Source organism: Anolis sagrei, chromosome X, assembly GCF_037176765.1.
Source record: "Anolis sagrei isolate rAnoSag1 chromosome X, rAnoSag1.mat, whole genome shotgun sequence".
Lineage (NCBI taxonomy): Eukaryota > Metazoa > Chordata > Lepidosauria > Squamata > Dactyloidae > Anolis > Anolis sagrei.
Window position 1 is genome coordinate 33,913,649 of NC_090034.1, and position 25,407 is coordinate 33,939,055.

The 25,407-nt window shown below is 41.5% G+C and overlaps 1 protein-coding gene across 2 annotated transcripts; it reads left to right on the forward strand.

The window, feature by feature from the left end:
- On the forward strand, positions 1-22,210 carry MAPK1 (mitogen-activated protein kinase 1). Of its 2 annotated transcripts, none has more exons than XM_060785907.2 (9): positions 1-361; positions 5,935-6,117; positions 6,715-6,904; positions 7,421-7,537; positions 9,692-9,806; positions 12,007-12,138; positions 14,159-14,268; positions 14,460-14,587; positions 16,325-22,210. In XM_060785907.2, the coding sequence occupies exons 1-8, from the start codon at positions 219-221 to the stop codon at positions 14,574-14,576; spliced, it is 1,107 nt and encodes a 368-aa protein (XP_060641890.1). In that variant the 5' UTR covers positions 1-218; the 3' UTR covers positions 14,577-14,587; positions 16,325-22,210. The 2 variants fall into 2 exon arrangements, with proteins under 2 accessions (XP_060641890.1, XP_060641889.1); XM_060785906.2 differs by having other exon boundaries at positions 14,460-14,583.
- The last annotated feature ends 3,197 nt before the right edge of the window (positions 22,211-25,407 follow it).

Below are 25,407 nucleotides of genomic sequence, written 5' to 3' on the forward strand. Positions count from 1 at the left end.
ACGGAGAGGCGGGGTTGTGGGGAAGCTCCGCCCTCTTTCCTTTTGAGCTGCCGCTTCCCTCAAAGCGGCGGGCGGTGGGTGAGGAAGGTGGACGTGTCTTACTCGGTGTTGCTCCTTTTCTCTTTTTTTCCCCCTCAGAGCGGCGTCGGGTTGTGTCTTCCTCCGCCTTCCTCCTCCTCCTCCTCGCTCCTTGGCTTCGTCTTCTCCATCCTTCCAACATGGCGGCAGTCTCGGGGGCAGCCGGGGGCAGCGGGGCCAACCCGGCCGGGGGCCCCGAAATGGTCCGCGGGCAGGCCTTCGACGTGGGGCCCCGCTACACCAACCTCTCCTACATCGGCGAAGGAGCCTACGGCATGGTCTGGTAAGGAGCCCGCCGCTTTGGCGCTGGACCCCATTTGACCCGCCCTGGGAGTTGTAGTTCGACCTGCTCGAGGCCAAAGAGGGCGAGGACTTCGTCGAACTACACCTCCCAGGATGCAAGGGGAAACCCCCGGCTCCCTGTTATATGGAGCCCTGGGAGTTTGGGAGTTTTGTAGCCTTCTCTGCTTACGAATCCCAAACTACATCTCCCAGGATGCAGTGGGACCCTAACTTATGGCTCTCTGGCATCCTGGGAATGGTGGTGATGATGGTGTTTATTTCTATCCCGCTTTTTCTCCATAAGGAGACGCAAAGTGTCTAACAGTAAAAGCGTTCAGCATTACAATACAATTTAAAATATTATGTTTATTTATATCCCGCTGTTTCTCTCCATACTAAAACAGCATTAAACATAATTAGTATTTCAAAATAACAATTGAGATTAAAGTTGCAGCACGGTGAGGCCCTTGCCCTCTTTTTTTTTTTTTGGCCCACAAGGCAGAAAAGGCCTTGTCAAACTACAACTCCCAAAACTCCGTGGCACTTGAAGTGGGGCCAAGTGGCCAAACATACTGTGAATATGTTTCAATGGATTTTAACTGTGATTTTTTGTTAGTGCTGCTTGTGTTTAATTCTGTTTTCATGTTTGTATATGTGTATGGTCCCCTGGTGGCGCAGCGTGTTAAACCGCTGAGCTGCTGAACTTGCTGACCAGGTCAGCGGTTCGAATCCATGGAGCAGAATGAGCTCCTGCTGTTAGCCCTAGCTTCTGCCAAAGTATCAGTTTCGATACATGCAAATGTGAGTAAATAGGTACCGCTTCTGCGGAAAGGTAACACTGCTCCATGCAGTCATGCCGGCTACATGACCTTGGAGGCGTCTACGGACAACTTCAGCCCTTCAGCTTAGAAATAGAGATGAGCACCAACCCCCAGAGTCGAACATGACTGGACTGGTCAGGGAAAACCTTTACTTATATGTGTATATTTTAAAGTGTCTATGAATGCTTTTATGCCAAGCCTCTTTGATTCCTCTTTGGGGAGATAAAGCGGGGTATAAATAAATACAACAACAACAATAATAATAATAATAATTTGTTCCCCAGTGTCACTGTCCATTTGAACGGCCCTGGCAATGGGAGTTATAGTTTCTCAAGGTCTTCACCTTTTTGCAACTCCCTTGATGCCATAGTATCAAGCCAGGGCAGTCCAAGTGGCATCAGACTGCATGAATTTTACAGTGTAGATGCCACCTGTGCCTCAGTGGGAGCCAACAAAAATGTTGAAGATGCTAACATCTGGAATCCGGTGCTTTTTATTCTCTGATGAATCCTCCTTTGCCCTGTGGGGCTTTCTCTGGGGTAAAGGGGGCCAAGGCACCTTGCTTGGCTGGTTTGAAAGCCAGCCTTCTTGACCTTCCTGCACAAGGTGTTCTTGTCAGCGTGGTGCTGCTCCCAAAACATATCAGGCAGGCCCTTAGGATGGTTTCCAGCATCCAGATCCATCAGATGCTCACCTCCCAGTATATATATAACAGTGTAGTGAAACGGGGTCTCTTATATAAAATGGAAACATCAAGGTATGCTTTGGGGGCTTTTCAGAAAATATTTTAATTGACGGTTGAGTCTGTGATAGGGAATGCTGAAGACACCTAGTCAGCGGTCACTTCCATCCTATTTTATCATTTTCATGATGCATTTCTTGCATGACCTATGAAGTTCTCTCATTAATATCCCCCAAACACAGTGTCCCAAATCCCATTTAAACAAAGGCACTTGCTCTCAGCTTTGTTGTATAGACTCCAAGATTGGTGAGCTGTGATATTTGTTGTCAAAACAGTCGTGCCAGAAGTGGCTGAGTTTCCCTCAAAGGTAAATGTGTGTTTGCAGTGTAGATTTTAAATACTTTCCTATGGCTGTTTTGCTGTGTGCCTTCCATTCGCTTCTGATCCATGGTGACCCCAAGGCACGAGGAGTGTGACATAGAATTGTAGCATTGGAAGAGACCTCATGGGCCATCCAGTCCAAGCCCCTGCCAAAAAACAGGAAAATTGCATTTCAAACCACCCCTGACAGATGGCTACCCAGTCTCTGTTCAAAAGCCTCCAACGAAGGAGTCTCTACCGTGCCCAGGGTCACCATGGTTGAGCAGGGATTTGAACCCAGATGTCCAGAATGATAGTCCAATGCTCAAACCACTACAATGAGCACTATAATTAAAGGTAAATCCCACTGAGTTCCCGATGGCAGGATATGCATTACCTTAACACGCGCCATGATTATAGTCCCTTTTATATGATGTTCAAAGATCATTAATAGTTTATAGATGCCTTACCTTTAAAGCAGCTTTTAAAGTCTTGTAAACCCAGTATGATCATTGATGAGGAATGAATGTCAAAGAGGTGCACTCCAACATCTGGCAACTTGCATGCACTCCAGTCCTATTTAAAGCGTCCTTCTCTGGGGGTTTTTAAGCAGAGGCTGGATGGCAATCTGTCAGGAGGGCTTTGATTATATGTTCCTGCATGACAGAAGGGAGTTGGACTGGATGACCCTTGCGATCTCTTCGAGTTCTTTGATTCTATGACATAAATATGTTTCTTCAAAATGTTAGTACCATTGAATTTAGTGGGACATACTCCCAGGTATGTAAGATTGCTGTCTTGAGGGCAGGATTTGTGTCTTTTCACCTAACTATTGTGTACTTTCAGACCGAGACGGAGTTTCTTATATGCCGTGCCCTTAATATCAACTACTCCCTTATCTTCAGCTAAAGACATGCTAGGGAACAGTTCAAAACCAGTATAAACACACAATCCCAGAAGTTGCATAACCGTTCTGCAGATTGTGCACGTAAAACCAAGTGGCTGTGTGTGCTTTGCCTTCAGTTAACACGCTTTGTGTTAAGTATTGTGTCTGTGGTATGAGAGTTTTCTGGGGTGAAGGAAATCTTCTAGAAGTGTAGTGAAGAACCCCTGATCCCCTATTATATAAATGGTTACCATATGAAAGACGTGAGCTAGTTCCTCGCCCCAATTCCCTGAACATTCTTTCCTCAAAAAGAACATGATATGTCTTTTCAGTGTTTTCTGATGTTGCTTCTCGCCATTTCCTTTGTAATTACTTGCTGCAAAAGTGAGTGGAGATAGGACGTCCTCAGCTGGCTTTTGATGAATGTTCGTCAGTAGTAACTATTTCCTGACTTGAGCAATAACCTAGATGCATGGAAAGGGAAGTAAGATTTTTTTAAAAAAACCTGATACCATCAAGTCTTGCGCACACTGCATATTTATTTAGTATGTTATGAGCTTTGCAGCAGATAAAAAACTGTGATACAGTGTTATATATTTACTTGTAGAAATAGGGGTTTGAGGGTTCCAGCAGTAAGGTGCAAAAGAATGGCTTCTGAGCTATCTTTCTCTCTGATTAGTACTTGGCATGCCATCACTGATGTTTTGGAGTCTTGCAGTGTCAATGCGTTATCAAGAGTATAGAGTTAACTCACATATACCGGCACTTGGGGTAGGTGAATTTACCCCAAACAGTACGATATATTATATTTATTAATTGTTATGTTGTGATGGAAGGAACTAAAGTAAGATTGGGATAAGAAAGTATAAGAACTAGTGATTTTCATACAGACGAGATCTTATTCTAACAAAATAAAAAATTGGAAGCTAATTACTGATACAATCCTATTCTGCTTGTAGTGTATTGTGTATTTATAAGTATGCCTAATCACCAATCTTTTTATTTACTGGTTTCAATGCCACTTCCAACATCTAGTCATATGCCAAAGCCATAACTTTTTAGTGCCATAGACATCAGTGCCATTTAAATAGCCAGGAGTTTTCACTGATGCATGTAAAAGGGTAGAGGTGGTGCCCATGTATGTCCGTATGCACCTGCTGTTTTGCAGGGTGTATCGAGAAAGGTGGCATGCATTTGTTTTGATCATTCGGCTTTTGCGCAGAGCCCTCAGCCCAGTGTTAGCATTTTTCTTCCTCAATCCAGTGCCTGCCTTCTAGCCCTGTGACACTTTTCAGTCACTTGGTGCCTACTGTTGATTTGGATGAAGAAGCAAAGAGGGATCTCTGCAAGAGGGGGGTTAATTTGGCCTTCCTCCTAAAGTTGAGAGAATGTGCCTTTTCCAAGATCGCTGAGCTTCCATAACTAAAAGGGGGAATTCAAACCCTTATCTCCTGAAGTCCTAGTCCAGTGTTCAAACCGCTACCCCACACCGACTCCTCTTCGTTTCCTTTCCTCTGTTTTGAAACCTGTTGTAAGGTCACATCACTTTCTATTCAGGTTTTTCCTTTCGGAAATAGCCTGGTTTAAATTGTGGTTCATTGTGAAGAGAAGTTATGAGTGTTCAACTGCAGCTCCAGAGACCAGGGCTTGATCCATGAGTCTCACACTTTCAGTTCCAGGAAAACCTGTGATAGCATTTGAAAAAACATATCGATTATTGAAAACTTTTTGTGTTCAATCCGATTAGTTACATCTTTAATTTTTTTGGTTTTTTGCTAGATAACTCTGCTTGAAAACCTTGAAAAACATTGTTTCTCCTTTGTCACAGCAGGGCATCCTACTGATTAAGTGAAGATGTTGAAGGCGAACACTAGCTTAAGATAGCTGTTTTTTCTCTCAAATGATTGTGTGCTAACTTTCTGTTTAGGGCAATCATTATGAGCAGTGTAATTGTTAGGCTTCGATCATAAATGATGCTTTGTAATTATTTTCCGAAAGTGGAAGCTTGGCTTCCAGGCTGTTGTCCGTTGTCCTGCTTTATACTTACAAGAAAACCTTTAATCGGTCTTGTGAGTATTTGGGCAGATTTCCAGACGACAGCTTTTCCCATCCGAAAAAAGCCTTGGCAAAGAGTTGGAGCAGGAAGGGGCTAACTTTTACCTGGTCAAGAGCGAAAGCGGTTTTAGACGAGATCGATCTAGCTAAATGTATGGGAAAAGTCAGCTTTCCGGTGTCCTGTTATTGCATTTGTGAATTGTCCCATTTTTATTTCTGTGGCAAAAGTTTACTGTGATGGTAGCATCCAGAAGAGTAACTGGGTTAGTCTGCTGTAGCAAAACGGTGTCATTTGGCATGTAAAAGGAGAACAAATGTATTGTATCCTTTTATGTGGCTGAGAGCCCACTTCACTAGGACAATTAAAAACCTGATCTACTAAGCTTATGAAAGCAGATAATTATATTGGTAATGTACCTGAGCTCCTTTTTGGTTGGCCCTAAAACGAATAGTGCTTTCTGTGAATTAAATGCAAATACTTGCAGATATTCCTGTCCCTCCTTATAACAGCCCTTCCAAAATTGCAGATGGGTCTGTAAGACCTTATTAAATTGATTGAGATATGAGGATTAGGCAGAGACATTGTGTAATTCCTGTAAGTCTCAGTACCAAGGGCATCTTACAAAGATGAAACTTTACCCTCTACTCATATGACCATATTGAGATTGCCATGATATCATCATGCATGTCGATCTTGAATGTCTGGATCTGGCTTTATAGAGGCTGAATTTTCATTTTTAAAAATATAATATTGACAACTCCTCTTCCAGTTCTGCTTATGACAATGTCAACAAAGTTCGGGTGGCAATAAAGAAGATCAGCCCTTTTGAACACCAGACTTACTGCCAGAGGACTCTGCGAGAAATCAAAATCCTCTTGCGTTTCAAGCATGAAAATATTATTGGCATCAATGACATCATCAGAGCTCCGACAACTGATCAAATGAAAGATGTGTATCCTTCAAAGATATGTCCTGTTGTTCCCTTCATTCTGATGTTTGTCTGTGTTGAGTTAATTCTTATTGGGATTTTGATACTGAATAGACAAAAAGGTTTACTTTTCTGTTCTAGCTACAGAATTAAGCCTGCTGATACTTATTAGTGGGTCAAACCCCAAATCTTGTAACTTTGTCTTCTTGCAAAGTTACACCTTCATCTCGGTGCCACTGTCATTCATACTATTGAAAATAATCTTCCGTATTCTAGGATGTTTGCTGTGGATTATGTGCATCTTTGTCTATTATATGTTTTTAATGTGGATTTAATTTTAATCTTTAACTTAATGTATTTTAACTGTTTGTTGTTCAAAGGCGTTGAATAGTTGCCAAATGTAAAGCCTCCTTGAGTCCCCTTCGGGGTAGAGAAAGGCAGCACACAAATAGAGTAAAATAAATAAATAATGTTTTAAAAGTTCTGTATATTTTCTGATTTTTCTGAGAATTGTTGGGAAAATCTTTTCAAGGACTTGGAATTCCCACAGCTCCAGTGTTTGCAGTCAAAAGTTTATTTTTAAAGTAAAAGTTTGTGCTTTTGCCTTAATTTGATGTACAGATACATTGTGCAAGATCTCATGGAGACAGACCTTTACAAGCTCTTAAAGACCCAGCATCTTAGTAATGATCACATCTGTTATTTCCTTTATCAAATCCTGAGAGGATTGAAATATATCCATTCAGCCAATGTGCTGCATCGTGACCTCAAGCCTTCCAACTTGCTGCTGAACACAACTTGCGATCTTAAGGTTCATGAATATATTTCCCATAGGACTATGTACTATGTGTAATTTGTTCTATGCTTCCAAACATTGGTAAATAATTCTTCATGGAAAAAACGAAATGAATTATATAGATTTAAACGGGGTATGTTGTAGTCAAGTATAGGAAACAGAATAGGGAGAAAGATGAGTATTTACTATGGATCTGTTTGGCATAGTATTTGGCAAGTAAGGATTTGGGCAACAAAAACTGAAGCTTGTTTGCTCACAGGTCTGAGATCTCACCTTTTTTACATTTTCAGATTTGTTCGCTCTCTTTGTAGGTTTAGATGCTATCTCACTTTCCCTAGTGCTGAAAATGGGACATAAAAATGAACCTGCTTGTTGTCATGGAGCAGCTAGGCTGCAGAGTCTGAAGCGTTGAGTGCAGATTCACAGTTTGCCTTACAGCTTCCGAATCTGTGAGGACCCTGATTAGCAAGAATAATATGGTTGAAAAGAAGAACGTTTTTATAACAACGATTTTGTCTTATTTAACGTTAGGTCTGTGATTTTGGATTGGCTCGTGTCGCAGATCCAGATCATGACCACACTGGTTTCCTCACTGAGTATGTGGCCACGCGTTGGTACCGAGCTCCTGAGATCATGTTGAATTCAAAGGTGATCACTATCCCTAAAAGGGTTCTTGACATTTTGATTGAAATCTTTGTGCTTTTGATTTGCAGTAGAATGTCATTTTGATTGACTACAATGCTGTTCTTAACAGTTCCTTTGGGTTTGCATGGTTTGACTACCCGTCTCTCCCTCCTTGCAAACTCCATGCCTCAATTCTTAATTTTCTGTGTACATGAGCTGCACCCTTGAGCTTAACACACTGACTACAACAAAGATCCTGGGTTGTTGTAGGTTTTTTCAGGCTATATGGCCATGTTCTAGAGGTATTCTCTCCTGACGTTTCGCCTGCATCTATGGCAAGCATCCTCAGAGGTAGTGAGATCTGTTGAGAACATAGAAATGCTGGACCACTCTAACAACCACCATGTCAGACTACACAAAGAAGCCATTGAAATCCATAAGCATGTGGACAAATTTGTTCATAAAAATGAACAAAATCTGGCAACCAGTATTAAAAAACTCTAAAATTACAACAGCAAAACAACAGAGAGGAAATGATCAGGGACAGCTAATCACCTCTCAACAAAAGATTCCCCCAGGCACTAACAAGCCACACCAAACAACTGCCAGGCCATCAAATGCTAATCAAGGTGGTCAGCTGAAACATTCACACCTAGCTGCAATAGACAAGAGTTCTTTGTCCCACCCTGGTCATTCCACAGATATATAAACCCAATTTTCCTAGTTCCAACAGATCTCACTACCTCTGAGGATGCTTGCCATAGATGCAGGCGAAACATCAGGAGAGAATGCCTCTAAAACATGGCTATATAGCCCGAAAAAACCTACAACAACCCAGTGATTCCAGCCATGAAAGCCTTTGACAATATGACAAATACCTATCAATGCCAGTGTAATTACACTGAGTGCCACGATTTCACAGCTGATGTACAACAGGTGCTATGGCCTTGAGCTTGACTATTGTACATTACTTGACTAGTTCTGCTTACTGCATCCAGATTGAATAAGGATTCAATCTGTGTGTGTTTATGCGACAATTGGTGGCACTTACACAACCTCAGAGAAAGTGCTGCTTTCACAACTGTTCTTCCTGCCCCAACCAATTGTTGAACCATTTAGAGAACTTACCACATAGTTGGGGCCACTTGTTAAAGGAAACCTTGCTATCTTAGGTATATAACTGTATTGTAATGTACTTGCCTTCCCAAAACAAGATTGAGCCTGTGCTTCTGCTTGTGCTGCTACAATTTAGCTTTAGAAGAAAATAGTCTTTTTCTAAAAAAAAATATTCCATCCTTACATTCTTTTTGTATCTCAATCTCTTGTGTCTTAATTCCCAATATGTTTGCTCACATTCAGTCATCAGTGGTGTGAGACGAGAAGGAGCTGGTGAGACCAGCAAGAGCACACTTTCACACATGTGCTAAAGGGCTAGGAAGTGAGAAGTGCTTTTGATAAATGCATATAGGTTTGAATCATAGTTCTGGGGGGAAAATAGGCAAGGCTATGATCACAGGAGGGATTTGAAGCTTAGCAGTTGTGGGGTTCAAAAAGTCCTGGTCCAAAAGTTCAGCAAACCATGTTTTAATTTTTGTACTCTTTCTTAGTCTTATGCTTTGTATATTTCAAATCATTAGTTTAGTACTTAAACCATAGGGTTGGAAGGGCCGCCATTGGCCATAGACCATTTTCAATTAGGGACATTTATATTGTGTGTGGTTTGCTTAATTTTACAGTCATCTGAAACAGTGGTGATTCTTGGTCCGTGTCCAGTGCATTAAAGGGGAAGTGGGGGCCTATGAATCTTTTTACAGAAGTCAACAGTGTGCATTTAATATGGCAGCAGTTGGATAAGCTACTTATCAAAAAGTTTATGGAATCCATAGTACTATATGCATCGATATTGGAATAAATCTCACTGAACCCAGTAGGACTGTCTTCTGAGTAATTGTGCATACATTGTGTGGTAATGTGTGCTCTGTTTTGCTTCTCTCTTCCTTGGGCACAGCGCTTGCCTCATTGTTCAACAGCAGTTATGTAAAGTTCTGAGTCATCTCCAGGTCTAGAGTCCTGAAATGCAGCATTAGCATAATTTACCACTCTTGAACTATAGAGTACATAACAATATAGTAAGTGTTTCAAAGCACTGACACACACACCCCTGATTTCTTTCTGTAGGGCTATACCAAATCTATTGATATCTGGTCTGTAGGCTGCATTTTGGCAGAGATGTTATCCAACAGACCCATCTTTCCAGGGAAACACTATCTCGATCAGCTGAACCACATTCTGGGTAAGGTTTGTATTAAATACATAGTGAAAGATTTATCATGTTGGTTCTTTAGTGGACAGGTTTGATAGGAACAGTTGAGTTTCACTGTTCATATTTTTATTTTGAATATATCCTTTTCAGCATTCTTGCTTTGTAAGGAGCAGCATACTCTTTCTAGTTTTGCAAGACTATCTGAACATATGCTGCTCAATCTCCATTGGAAGAAACAAGCAAGAGCTAACATCATTTTCATAGTTTGATTTAAATGTGCTCTTTTGATAGATTTTAAATACCAAATTGTCACATGTTCATAAATCATTTCCAGTAAGTAGCTACAGCTGTTATTAAATTGATTTCTGCAAGAGAGAATTTTGCCATAATTTAATCTTACGTATTGAACTCAAAAGAGAGAAAATAAGTGTAAAACATTTTATCAGCCTTTAGAAAGAAATACCTCATGTAGGATGTATCTCAAGTAAAGCTCTGGGATTTGGAACCGGAAAATGGTCGGAAAGAAGACTGTGTGCATGAACTTATTTAAGAACCGCTCCTCGTTTCAGAATAAGATTAATAACAATCATGTCATATTTTAGTGGAGGTATATTTTGAGAATGAGGTTAAATAAATATTGTCCAATAAAATAACCCATCAGACAGATGGCAAGCTCTTTAACCTCAGCAGACTGAAAGCCAAAAGTAAGGTCACAAAAACGTCTATTACTGAACTCCAGTATGCTGATGATAATGTAGTCTGTGCTCATTCAGAAGAAGATCTAGAAGCTTCCCTAAACACCTTTGCAAACACATATGAAAAGCTTGGCTTCTCACTGAATATTGAGAAAACCAAAGTGCTCTTTCACCAGGCACCAGCTAATCCCTCTGCAATGCCAGAAATACAGCTTAATGGTGTTGTTAGAAAATGTTGACCATTTCTGCTGCCTAGGCAGCCACCTCTCCACAAAAGGCAACATCGATACCAAAATACAACACCGTCTGAGCTCTGTGAGTGTAGCACTTATTCGAATGAAGTAGAGAGTGCTTGAGAATCAGGACATTTGTAGATATACCAAGATGCTTGTTTATAAAGTTATTGTCCTCCCAACCCTGTTACATGCCTGCGAGACGTGGACCATCTGCAAACGTTACTCAAAACTTCTGAAAATATTCCATCAGCATTGCCTCCGAAAAATCCTGCAAATCTCTTGGGAAGACAGGCGGACAGATATCAGCATTCGGAAAGAAGTTAAGACCACCAGCATTGAAGTTATGATCCTTTGCCATCAACTTCACTGGACTGGCCACCTTGTCTGAATGCCCGATCACTGTCTCCCAAAGCAGTTACTGTACTCTCAACTCAGAAACGGAAAATGGAATGTTGTGGACAGGAAAAGAGATTTAAAGATGGGCTTAAAGCTAACCTTTAAAACAGGCATAGACACCGAGAACTGGGAAGCCCTGACCCTTTAGTGCTCTAGCTGGAGGCCAGCTGTGACCAGCAGTGTTGCAGAATTTGAAGAGGCACGAATGGAAGGCAAAAGGGAGAAACATGCCAAGAGGAAGAAGGCTTATCAAGCCAACCCTTGTTGAGACAACCTTCCATCTGGAAATGTATGTCCTCACTGTGAATGAACATGCGGACCCAGAATTGGTTTCTACAGTCAATTATAAATCCACCGCCAAGACTCTGCACTTGGAAGGCAATCATACTCAGACGCGAGTGGTAGCCTATGATGATGATTTTGAGAATTCTCCTTTCCAAAGCTCCCGTTACCATCAGTACTTCTCCAGCAAGTCTTTCACCAAGACTCTTAGATTTGAGTCTAAGTGATAATTAAAGTAAGTGAAAAGATTCCAGAATAGCATAAATGGTATGATCTTAAGACTGACCTATGTGTTAGTGGTCAAACTACTGTCTGCTAGGTAACTGCTGGCTGCTCATTCCCCAGCAACATTTACCCATTTTGCACTGGGGAACAATACAGTTTGGCTTGGTAAGCTGAGACTTCCGTGTTCTTGAGGAAAGATAGTTATTATTTTAGCGAAAGGACTCTTCACTTGTATGTACAAAACCCATAAATAAACTGTTGATTTCCAAGAACAAACAAAATCCAAAGTAACCTAGCTTTGTCATCTCTTAAACCATCAAGTCTAACACAGTTTCTTTCTGTCCTTACATCAGACTTGTTTTGTTTTGGTAATCATGCTTTCCCATTTTCTCTTAGGAATACTTGGGTCTCCTTCTCAAGAAGACCTGAACTGTATAATCAATTTGAAAGCTAGAAACTATTTGCTTTCTCTACCGTACAAAAACAAAGTGCCGTGGAACAGGCTGTTTCCAAATGCTGACGCCAAAGGTATGTCAAGAGATGATAGAATCATAGACTTGGACGGGACCTCATGGGCCATCCAGTCCAAGCCCCTGCCAAGAAGCAGGACAATCACATTCAAAGCACCCCCAACAGATGGCCATCCAGCCTCTGTTTAAAAGCCTTCATAGAAGGAGCTTCCACCACACTTGGGAGTAGAGAGTTCCACTGCTGAACAGGTCTCACAGTCAGGAAGTTCTTCCTAATGTTCAGGTGAAATCTCCTTTCCTGTAGTTTGAAGCCATTGCTCCGCGTCCTAGTCTCCAGGGCAGCAGAAAACAAGCTTGCTCCCTCCTCCCTGTGGTTTCCCCTCACATATTTATACATGGCTATCATGTCTCCTCTCAGCCTTCTTTTCTGCAGGCTAAACACGCCCAGCTCTTTAAGCTGCTCCTCATAGGGCTTGTTCTCCAGACCCTTGATCATTTTAGTCACCCTCCTCTGGACACATTCCAGCTTGTCAATATCTCTCTTCAATTGTGGTGCGCAGAATTGGACACAGTGTGATTCCAGGTGTGGTCTAACCAAGGCAGAATAGAGGGGTAGCATGACTTCCCTGGATCTAGACACTGTACTTCTATTTACACAGGCCAGAATCCCACTGGCTTTTTTAGATGCAGCATCACATTGTTGGCTCATGTTTAACTTGTTGTCCACAAGTTAAACATTTTTTTCACATGTACTGCTGTCAAGCCAGGCATCCCCCATTCTGTATCTTTGCATTTCATTTTTTTCTGCCTAAGTCAGTGGTTCTCAACCTGTGGGTCCCCAGGTGTTTTGGCCTACAACTCCCAGAAATTCCAGCCAGTTTACCACTTGTTAGAATTTCTGGGAGTTGAAGGCCAAAACATCTGGGGACCCACAGGTTGAGAAACACTGGCCTAAGTGGAGTATCTTGCATTTGTCCCCATTGAATTTAATTTTGTTAGTTTTGGCCCATCTCTCTAATCTGTTAAGATCGTTGTTAAGATGAAATGTAAAGAAATACAGTGCAGTACTACTAGCAATAAGATAAAAGGTTATAGGAGGCTGGGATCCTGTAGATGTGCATGCTGTCTTTCCATTAACCCTCATATCACAGAGCAGAGTTTTATAAGATAGCCAGGAGTAGGTGACCTGGAGCCAATGAGATACTATAGCTCCCATAAATCCATTGGCTGTGCTCACTGAATTCTGAATTTTACCTATGGATGAGGTCCTAGTTCCTCACAATATACTGTATTTCATCACATAATAGCCACACATATTGGAAAAAGGGGTGCCACCTCACGCAGTGGAAAATTGCCTTTGAGTCTCCAATTTTAGATTTTCTTAAACTTCTTTACCTCTGAGACAGGAGGAGGAGGAATGATCCAGCCTCAAAAAGTTTTGTTTCCGTTTTTCTTTTTTAAAACTGCAAAGCCACTTAGGACTGATTCTCCCTCCCTTCTCTGAAGGCAAGGCAGTTTACAAAATCGGAACTGGAGGAAGAAGGGAAGAGCGGAGCTTCAGAGACCTCTATTTCGTACTTGACTTTGGGGAAGGGAATGTGGAAGGGAGGGAGAATCAGTCCCAAACAGTTCTGAAACTATTATGCAAGGAATATAATGCCAAATTTGCCACCACAAAAATGGGGGAGTGACAGTTTTGCAGTGGCGACTATTATGTGATGAAATACGGTAATTGACCTGATTGCTTATCAAGCCTTTATCTTATTCTTTTCAACTGGACTTTATGTTTTTAAAGCAAGACAGCAAGGGGAGAGATCAGTTTGACTTCCTAGCTGTGGAAATAGGATCCAAATACTAATCACGTGTACATGTGCACACATATTCGAGGCATCTCATATGTTTTCTCATTAAGACAGGATGGATTTGAGAGGCTTTTCTTCGTGATCTGTTCTTAATACTTTGCGCTGAAGGAGTGAAGTCTCCCATGGAATGCACTTGTGTACAAATGAAAAGTTAGCTGTTTTTCTATAGCACTGTTTTTCTATAAGTCTGAACTAATGCTAACAACTTCTCTACAGCTCTTGATTTATTGGACAAAATGTTGACCTTCAACCCTCATAAAAGAATTGAAGTTGAAGAAGCTTTGGCCCATCCATATCTAGAGCAGTATTACGATCCAAGTGATGAGGTATGAGAACTTCTTTTATTGTTATCCTGACTGTTTGAAATAACTGAAATTCCTTAAATTGAGCTTTCAATAGTAAGCATCTAAAGTGAGCTTACTGTATTAGAGTTGTTTGTAACTTTCTTGAGTTCAAGGAATGTGCTGAGGCTACAAAGAAAGGAAGTCATTTTCATGTTGGTTTTCTCTTTTTCAAGCCTGTAGCAGAAGCACCTTTCAAATTTGACATGGAACTAGACGACTTGCCGAAGGAAAAACTTAAAGACCTTATTTTTGAGGAAACTGCCAGATTCCAGCCAGGATACAGATGCTAAATGGCTCGTGGGTACATTCAATCTTACTGTCTCTATTGAACAGGGAGGGAAAGAGAATAACAGACATACAACATTTGATTTTTTTTCCCATTAACAACATGTGAAATATTACATTAGCTAGGATTTGCTCTTTGTTGTCATAACATAAGGCAAACACTTAAAAAATGAAATCAAATGTGAAGTAAGGCCAGCCATTCATCTTTTTGGCCTGTCTCTATCTTGGCTGATTAAAGCTGCCAGAGGAGGGCTGGCTGGTTGAATGGTGGAGACTGTAAATACTTTTTTTTTTTTTGGACCAAGGGCTTCATTCCCAGTGCTGTACAAGAAGCAATTGTAATATGATTGTTGGAGACACCTTCACTGGGCCCCATCGCCGTGTTTCTAATCTCCCTTTTAAAAGTAAAGTCTTAGAGCAAATAGTGGTAGTCCAAGCCCAGTTTGAGATGAATTATCTGGTTCCGTTGCAGTCTAGATTCAAGGCTGGTTGTGGGATCAAAATAGCCTTGGTCACTTTAATGGATGGCTTATGTTGGAAATTGGAAGGGTGAACGTGTCCCTGTTTCCGCTGGACTTGTCAGTGCCATTTGATGCCATTCATCATTGTGTCCTTCTGGGTCATTTAGCTGATGCAGGACTTGGAAGAATTATGCTGCTGTGATTCCAGTCTCCTGCCATTATCCTGTCGGGTTTAGAGTACTTCCTCTGCTTTTTATCATCTACATGAAGCCCCTTGGAGTTGGTTATTAGTTTGCTGGTGATCGCCATCTTTCTTGTACAACTGATGCCAAGGAGGCTATGGAAGTCCCAAACGGCTGTTTGGAAGCAGTGAAGGATTGGGTGTCGATGAGCAAATTGAGCCTCAATCCAGCAAAGATGGATGTGCTATTGGTCATAGGAAGGTTAACCTGAGGATGGGAAGGCAATCTGTTCTGGGAGGCATGTGCTCCCTCTGAAAGATCAGGCTTATAATTTAAGTGTGCTCTTGAAAGGCCAGGTGGATGCTGTGGCTTGGAGAGCCTTTGCCTACTTTTAATGTAGTGTTTTTGGTGTTTTTATCAAATGGGCATCATCCCAGGGTTCCTGGTGGGTCAATAGGTGATCAACAAATGCCTCAGGTGAGCAATTAAATAGCTAAAGAAATAATCCACCCAGAGACTTTGGCTAGGTTTCCTAAAATGGAATAATGAGCTATGGAGAAGTAAGTGATGTTGTCGCTTTCTGTTTCAACCCACAGTCCTTAAATGGTGCAGAGAATACTCAGGAACATCTTTCCCATGTAGAAAAAATGCAAAAGGCCAAGCTTTTTACAGATGTTACAGAACTTTTCTGAATATTTGGGCAAGAATAGGTTTAAATGTCTCCGTTTGTTTTATACTGGCCCATGTTTAAGATGCTTTTAGAGTTTTCATATTATATTCTAGTATTGTTGGAAGTCCTAATCGTAAATGGTTTGCACTGCCCTTTTGATATAGGGTGGGATGATGATGATGATAATGATAATAATAAATTAATTACCTGGCTCTCCCTGTGGCTCGAGGCGAGGCACAACATCGTCAAAATCAAATGCTTTGATAAATCTCATTGTATTACAAACTTGTTACTGCAGCCATTCTTATCTTAGGCGCAATAATGTCTCATTTTTTCCCTTGCATTACACCATCACCATGTAACATGTTTATGAATAGGGGAGCTCTTGTTCCTTCATTAAATCTAGTCTGATTTTTTCCCTCTGTTTTTCCTGTTTGTAGGATAAAAGGAGATAAAGCGCTGGGGGTACTCTGTGTAGCGGTCCTCTTCCTGGTCCTTTATCTATGGCGGGACACTGTGGCCTGTTTCAGCTTCTCCACTAACTACGTCAAGCCATTCAGAAGGGCCAATTTCTGCCACTCCCGGCTTCTTCGCTTTTAACGGAGTCTTTATTTATGCTTGAAATTGCTCCTGATATTCTTGGGTGTCATTTCCATTACTGACCTTTCTGCAGATCTGTCTTTCCATATATGCATCTGCTGCTGACACTGTTTGAACTGCTTCCTTTTCTGCGTTGAAAGGTGTAGTAATTTTGTTTCCAGTGTTTACCGAGATGGTGGCTGACCAAGATGCTTTTGCCAGGAGCCATTTATTTCCTAGTTTTTTTTAAATTATTGGTCTTTTAAAAAAAGGAAAAGCTACAGTTTAGGGCACTTTAAGTCAGTGGCATCCTCCCATCTTTTGCACTTCTAGGCACATGCAGTGGTTTTGTCACCCAGTGCAGGCCGAGAGATTGACAGCATAAGCCTTGCTCATGCACTTCCTTTATGCTTATGAACAAGTGGAGAATATTTTTTAGGGCCTCTAGAAATCCTTTGCTAACAAAATCATGACAAACAAAAGAGGTACTTGTGCAATTTTAAATCTCAAGGGTACTCTAAATCCGATCATTATATTTACAAGATACAGGGCACAGTTCTAAGCTTCTAGGGCTCAATCCTACTCTATCCAGTAGACTTACTTTATCGCAATTTCTTTAGGAAACCAAAGCTTGATGGAGTGGCAACATAGTAGTTTAGGACAGGATCTCCAATTCGATCTTTTTCTTTTTGTGAAAACACCTTCATATGGTGTGTATTCATTTGCAGAAGTAACTTGTGGATGTTGTAAACTACTGTGTGTCTTGGCTGGATATCAGTGAAATGCCTGTAGTATCTTCATAACCTTTGCATTTTATGCTGAGGGCTCTGACAAAGGAAAATTGGGACTGATCTTTGTTCCCATAGCATGCTAGCCTCTCAAGATGGTTTCTTGTGTGCTTTCAGTTCCTCTAAGTCTCTGGTACAGAACCATTGGAGCGACTCAATAAGGCTGACTGTGCCATTCAAAGCTATCCCTAAATCACACATCATCCAAATCTTTTTTTTTGGGGGGGGGGGGGGACCAACCCTATATCACTTCAAGTATTTGTTTCTGACATTGCATACAGTGGAGTTGACTAGCTGTCTTGTTCCAGTGCAGTGCCTCCTTCACTTTCCCCACTGCTCCATGGTGAAAATGTTGCCTTGCTAAAGATAACTGACTGTGCCCTCGCATGACTGTTAACAGCTTTCTGTGCAAAGATGATTGTCTAAGTGCCACATGCCTACAGTTGATGAACGTTACCTCTGAAGTGTGTTTGGGGAAAGCCTCTCTGACAAGTCAGGTAAATAGCTTTTGTCTGTAACTTTACATATCTCCGCTGTGTTGCAGCGAAGGAGAGATTGTACAAAGATGGCTTACTAACACAAACAAATCAATCCAAATTTTAGTCTTTTATCTTTATAGTCACCATTCACATAATTATATTTGTTGTATGAAACATTAGTTAAGATTCAGGCTGCTGAATAAAGGATACTTGCTGATGGCCGGCTCTGATTTTATTTCCTACTTTAATTAGCCTAGACTGATGCTTGGCCTTTACCCAGACATTGGCCAGTTCCCAAATAATAATTATATAGGATTGTAACCCCAGGCTCCAACCACCACAGTTGACTTATACCTGCTTTCAGTGAATCCTAACCCTAAGTGCATTTACTCACTGAGGCATATTCTCTTAACACAGTGGTTCTCAACCTGTGCGTCCCCAGATGTTTTGGCCTTCAACTCCCAGAAATCCTAACAGCAGGTAAACTGGATTGGATTTCTGACAGTTGTAGGCCAAAACAGATTGAGAACCACTGCTCTAACAAATACATCTAGAATTCTTACATTAATGATCAGACAGGATTAGGCTGCCACATACAGATGCTTACACGTTACAAAAGTCAACCTTTCCCTTGATCAAATCTTGAGGAAGTTTATTGAGGCATTGCCCGGGTGTCAGAAGGGCCAGTACCCACCTTCTTTCTCCCTTCTCCAGCTCTGAGAAGGCCTGTCTCACAATGGTAGGCAAGCTCTCTTTGTGGCTCTGTCTTTCCTCCATTTTTCTGATATACCTTTTCCCTTCTGTTCTTCCTTTCTTCACTTGCTTTTCCTTGTATACCTTCCTTCCTTCCTTCTCTTCTATCCTTTTCCTTCCCTTCCTTTCTCTTATCAACTTTCTCTTTTTTCCTTCCCTTCTCCTCATACCTTTTCCTTTCACTTCTTTACTTCTCTCCTTTTTCTTCCTCTTTCCTCCCTCTCTTCCTTCTCCCTTCTTTTCCCTCTACTTCTTTCTCTTTCTTCCCTCCCCTCATATTTCCCCCCTTTTCTTTTTCTTCCCTCCTCCCTTTCTTCCCTCATCCTTCTCTCTTCTCCCCCCTCCCCCATACATATCACCCGGCAACAGCCAATCCAATTCATTCAGTTTCTTCCTGATCACATGCCAGAGGGCCACTTCACCTAGCCACAGCCAATCTGTTTCCTTCCTTTTCTTTCCCACTTTGCTCTGGGCCCAAAAAGTGTGTTGTCTTTCATTCAGATCCCTCCATTATTTCAATTTAGGTAATGAAGGGTCTGTGTGCCAAGTTTCGTCCAGATCCATCAAGCCACACAGGAGTCTTTAAACAAATGCATACATATGTTGACTTTTATATAGGGAGATTAACCTACTAAACCTGAGTTTTCACTGAACATGTTTGCCTCCCCAGGATGTTTTCTGTGGACTTGGATGGTCCGTTATACTGTTAAAAGACTTGTTAGGGACATTGGAGTGGGACAATGACTGCACAGACAACTCTTGGCAGAGGTCAAGAACTCTGTTTCATCCTTGGACTGTCCTTGCGTCAAAAATGCTTTTGGTCACAGTATCTTCCTACGCAGCTCAGTATCTAGGCAACATCTCTTTCCAAAAACGCCAAGTTGGGTTTGGATTGAATGTTGCCCGAGGCTTTACGTGATCATTGCAGCCTCGACCTGATTAGCCTCATTAACGGCGGCAACATAATAGAGCAGGTTTTATTGAGGCTGTTTTTTATTGTTTTGTTTAGTCTCCTCGCATTCATGTCCTAGAGAGTTCTCTGAGGCGTGATGTCTGTGCAAACAGACGGCGGTTCGCAATGCTTTATGAAATCACTGGATGGGATTGAGCTCAGATTTTCACATTTGGTAGGTTTTTCATTTTGGCAGAACAGGAGATCATTTCAAAGGTAATACTTAAAAAATGTTTAATTAACATAAGGGCTTCCTTTTCCTTAGCACTTTTGTCTACCTTTATGCAACTATTCTTGATATGATTTCAAAGACAATTTTGAAGTAATGGCTATCAGTGTTAGAACCCTAAAGTTGGAATAGACCCAAGGGCTATCCAGTCCAACCCCATCCTGCCATCCAGGAACACATAATCAAAGCACTCCCAACAGATGGCCATCCAGCCTCTGTTTCAAAATCTCCAGAGAAAGGAGACCACCAATGTGGCATGCAATTATATTGCATCTTAATCTGAGAATGTCCTGTGTTGGGACTGTGAATTGAATGGATCATGTGCAGAGTTACTAGTCACTATTCTTGGGGTGACTTCTCCTTTAGCTTTTGAGACAATCCCTATTGTATTATTCATTCAGGTCAACTTGGTGCACCTCCTCCACTGAATTCCCATAATCTGTAAGCGTTATAAGATGACAAAACATTCCAGCCTTAAACAGAAGATCCTCCAATGTATAGCAGTGTAAGTAATTTTCCTGATTTTGTTGCACTGAGCTTTGCTTTTGAAGCCCATTTTTCCCCCTCAAGCTACTCATAAGAAGCCTTGCAATGCATGTTTCTAGGAAATCATTATATTTAAATACCCAGGTGAGCTGGTCATTGACTCTAATAAAGTGAACTTGAACTTGAATACCCAGGTGAGACTTGAGAGCTCCAAGGGGATTTTGGCAAGTGGATGCTGGTGGTATCAGCTATAGAATATTTAAATCCTAGCATATATTCTTGGCGACGCCTGTCATTGGGATGTCTGCTACTTTCTCCCTTCAGCTCTGAGAAGGACCACCTCGCAATGTCTCCATGGCAAAGTTCCTCCCCTTCTTTTTCTTTCTTCCCCCCTTTATTTTCCCTTCCTTTCTCTTTCTTTCTTTCTTTCTTCCCTCCCTCATACACATGTCACCTATCAGCAGCCAATCCGCTTCACCTCCCTTCTTCCCCAGTGACATCACAGAGGGACACCACCTTGCCATAGCCAATCCTTCCCCTAGTCAATGCCAATCTGCTTGGTTCCTTTCCTTTCCTCCTGCTCTGAGTCTGAAAGGGGTAGTTCTTTTAGTTCAGATCCCTCAATTATATTAAATTGGATCAGGAAGGGTCTGTGTGCCAAGTTTGGTCCAGATCTGTGGGTGAGCCTTCATGGGACAAACATCCAAACAACAAACATACACACATACTTTGGCATATAGATAGGTAGGTAGGTAGGTAATGCTTGCTTTATGAAGATTGAAATCTTTGGTTTTTCTGCCCTAGTGTACTTGCATAGGACTTGCAATGATTTCCCAACATGGTTAGCAGGGAGCTCCTTCTAAAGCGGAGGTGGCAGCTTCAGACCTGATGCTGCCCCTTCCAGCATCAGACCTGATGCCATATCAGTAACCCATAACACATACCCACCCCTTGCTATCTCCTGTGCAGTGGCATATTTATAATGTCCTAACCAAGCAATGCCAGTGAGGGTTTCCAATTCTGGAGCATCAACTGGTTTGTGTACATTCGACAGGATTACTCCAGCGATGGATACCTTATTTCTTCGATTCTAAGTTGCCTACTCATTTCAGTTACTACCAATTGGGGGGGGGGGGGGGGGAAGCTTTCTTTATATATAAGAATTCTAAGGCACACTCCATTTTTAGAGATGCTTATATGCGGGGAAATGTATGCCTTAATATCAAAGCAACAGAGCACATCTGTTTTTAAAGTAATGTGGCATACCTACATGCACTATTTTAGCCCCTTGCATTGTATTTCTATGTTTTTAAAGCAAAATTTTGAAATTGTCCCAGGTTTGCTGGGAAAATATGTTTGTAGCTGTCTGTAGTTTGGCGCCCAAGAAAATCCTTTTTCACACAACTTTGAAATAATTTCTGCTTTAACTGAAAAAAAAACACTAAAAGGCCCTGCTGCAATTGGAGTTCTTCCAAGTGCTCCTTAGTAATTGTCCATCTTTGTAACCGATGTTACTGCCTCCGATATATAATCAGAGCTTGAAACAGTATCCTGGGAGAAATACAACATCCGAAGGGACCTTTGGATCCCCAAAATCAACTCTGTAAGACAGCAGAAGGCTTACTTAATCTTGTTGCCTTTTCTTGTGGTGTTTCGGTGTAGAGCACTCCTACGAAAATACTGTTTTGCTTTTGTATTTGCTTTGTACTGTTGGTGCCTTAGTCATGTCCCCTTGACCTCCTCCCGCACAGCTGATTTTCATTCATGATAAGATTCAACCCTAAGACAAAAAGAGTTTTCTAAAGATTCCCCCCCCCCCCTGTATCATTACATTATTAACAACTAAAATGTTTATATTGTGTGATTTTGGTTCTGATGAGATGTATAGAATGATTGTAAGTAGAGAAGATTTATATTTCATTTTAATTCTGTTGATGTAAACGTACAGGTTTTTTTTTAATGACAACTTAAATGTCTTGTTGATACATGCTATCTTGATTCTTGTATAAAGCCAATGTGAAGAAATCATTAAAAATTGTGATCCTGGGTTACCAAAGCAACCAAGTGTTGTGCCTGATGAAGAATGGTGGGTAAAGCTGCACTGAAAAAATCAATGAGGACAAATTGGCTAACAGTGACATCTCTGGATTTTTTTTAGGGGTTTCAGATCACAAATTGAAACTGGGTCTCTTGTTTAGGGGAAAAACTGCAAGTGAAGACTTCTAAATTGTGAAAGCGTGGAAGTTCATTTGCTATAATGAATAGTAGCCATTAACTGATCACTCAGAGAGATGCAAATTTCAAGCCTTGCCAATAAAGGATTTCCCCAGGCAGGAAGCAGCCAGGCTATTCAGCTCTAATCAAGGTGGCCAATTGCAACATTCCCACTTGACTCCAACAGGCAAGAGTTCTTTCTCCCACCCTGGACATTATTCCACAGATAAAGAAACCCCACTTGCCTAGTTTCCAACAGTCCTCAGAACCTCTGAGGATGCCTGCCATAGATGTGCATGAAATGTCAGGAGAGAATGCTTCTGGAACATGGTCAGACAGCTTGAAAAACTCACAGCAACCCATGCCATCGCTCGCCACTGTCCCTTCCAACATACACTGACTGCCCCATATGGTCCGTTGGCATAAATCCCAGCTTTGTTGTTTCTGTCTTATTCGCCCACTCCATAGGAAAAGCACCTGAATCATGCTTCCGAAGAGTGATATTTACATGTCGAGGGGGTTGCCGTCAGTATTCCTTCATACAACCTCTCAGCTTGGAAACTGAAATCCATTTGAAATGAAAAAAAGACCACACAACCAGAATGAATAAAGATCATTTACACCATATATGTCAAATTCAAGGCCCCTTTTATGTGGCCTTCCAGATGCTGGACTACAACTCCCATGTTCATCATCATTAGATATCGTGACCAGAGCTATTGGAGTTGGGATACTGTCACATCGGGAAGGCTGTGGTTTGTTCTGTTTAGACAGGAGAGGGTTTTTTTAAAATTGAGATACAAGGCTCATCGATGAGATGCCTAGCTTTAAAATAGCCTCTAGCCCAGGCATGGGCAAACTTTGGCCGTCCAGGTGTTTTGGACTTCAACTCCCACAATTCCTAACAGCCTACTGGCTATTAGGAATTGTGGGAGTTGAAGTCCAAAACACCTGGACATCCAGAGTTTGCCCATGCCTGCTCTAGCCATTCCCCAACCTCAGGGTCACAAGGGCTGTTGGGTTGCAGCGCCCATTATCCTCAGTCCCCATGGCAGATAATTAATCCAAAATGATTGGAGTTGTAACTCACATCTAGGATCCCAAATTGGGTAAAAACTAAAGAGCACTGATCACTATGCAAAAGAAATTAATAGTTGGCGCTTGGTAGCCATAGATTACACTATATAATAAAATTTGAAAAAAAATCTGTTCCTGGTTTGAAAATGCTATGAATTGGTTGTGTTGGTCATTTCTGAGAGATGTCTTTATTCCCCAAGCTTTCTTGATTCTCCCAAAAAGATGGTACTGAGGGGCCCGCTAAATATAGTACTAATGAATACCATTTTTAGGATGGTGCATTTTAACTATGTCATGTCCTACCTTGAGCTGTGCAAAGAGGTGGGTGAGAAATTATTATTATTATTATTATTATTATTATTATTATTATTATTATTATATTTTGCTGACAAAAAAAACACAGTATGACACAGCAAACGAGATATATATGCTGGATTTCATATCAGAAAATCACAAGTGGAACACTTCCCAAGCGTTTAGGACTGTGTGATGTATTTTTGAATGATGCGTGCCGATCCAAGTAAGGTGGCCTTTTGCAGTTGACAGATTGTGCTTTTGTCAATGTTTATTGTTTCCAAATTCTGGCTGAGATCTTTTGGCACAGCATCCAGTGTGCTGACGACCACTGTGACCACCTGTACTGATTTATGCCAGAGTCTTTGTAGTTCGATTTTGAGGTCTTGATAACGGCTGAGTTATCCTGTTGTCTTTCGTCAATGCACTGTCACTTGGTAAGGTGACATCAATAATCCAAACTTTTTTATTTTCCACAATCGTGATGTGTTGGTGTATTGTGTTCCAAAACTTCGTCAGTCTGGATTCGAAAGTCCCACAGTATTTTTGCGTGTTAATTTTCCACTACTCATCATTGGGACTGCTTACTTTCTCCCTTTTCCGTGTCACAGTGCCTCCGGCAACTTCCTCCATTCCTCTCATACACATGTCACCTTTCTTTCCAAGTAAAATCACAGAAGGATCCTTCACCAAGCAACAGCCAATCCAGTGGCATCACAGAGGGACACTTCATCTAGCAATAGCTTTTGTGGTTCAGGCAGACAGACTTTGACTTATATAAGGAAATAACTCCCATATCCACAGGAGATACAATCCCAGACTTTGTTTGGATATATTAAACCCTTGATAATAGCAAATCCAATTGCAATGGAGGACGTCTGACGTAGAAACCACAGATAACGGTCCACAGATATAGGGGCCATACTATATCTCAAGAGAAAGACATCCAATGTGTTTCAGAATGGGGACGTGAACTTCCCCATGGTTACATCTGTGTTAAGAGACTGTCATAGACACAAAACAAAAATAAGCTTTCGGCTTTAGCACCCCGAGCTCCAACAGATGAAGCAAGCGAGAAACAGTAATAATCACCATGCCTATCTATTTTTAAGCTACTTGCATTGCTAATTCCGCTGGCTGTCAACCGGCATGTTAATGGTGTGCCTTACAATAACTTACAGCTGGAAGAGAGGCATGATTTTCTTTTGGTAGGGGCTTGCTTTTAGAAACCTGCTGTTGCCGCCCATTTAATTGGCTTTTCACACAGCCTAGGAGCCAAGGCTATTAAGACAATGCTGTAAAGGAACTCAAGGTCCCCATTTGGGCATTAGGCTCAAGGGAGAAGTCGTAAATGCTTCTCTGGGGAAAAGACAGCTCTGTGTTCCCCACCTGCTGGAGGTGAGCTATGCTTGAAAACACAGATTGGAGCCTTATTGAAGTGCAAAGAGGAGAGAGCAGCAAAAATTGATTGTGGGAAGGGCCCAGGATGGAGAATAGTTTTGAGGATCCAGAGAAGGAGAAGGGATGGGATTCACCTGCAATGACCTGATTGTTGGGGTTAATTTCTAAAAAAAGAAGAAAACATTCAAAAAATTGTAAAGCAGCAACAACAGCAGTCGCAGCAATTCAGCAGATCAGAAGTTTCTAGTGCAGTGGTTCCCAACCTTTTTTT

Excerpts from the sequence above, each read along its gene's own strand:
- MAPK1 (XM_060785907.2), top strand. The coding sequence starts at position 219 with ATGGCGGCAGTCTCGGGGGCAGCCGGGGGCAGCGGGGCCAACCCGGCC. Across the intron at positions 362-5,934 it reads GGAGCCTACGGCATGGTCTG|TTCTGCTTATGACAATGTCA; the intron begins GTAAGGAGCCCG and ends CTCCTCTTCCAG. Across the intron at positions 7,538-9,691 it reads AGATCATGTTGAATTCAAAG|GGCTATACCAAATCTATTGA; the intron begins GTGATCACTATC and ends TTCTTTCTGTAG.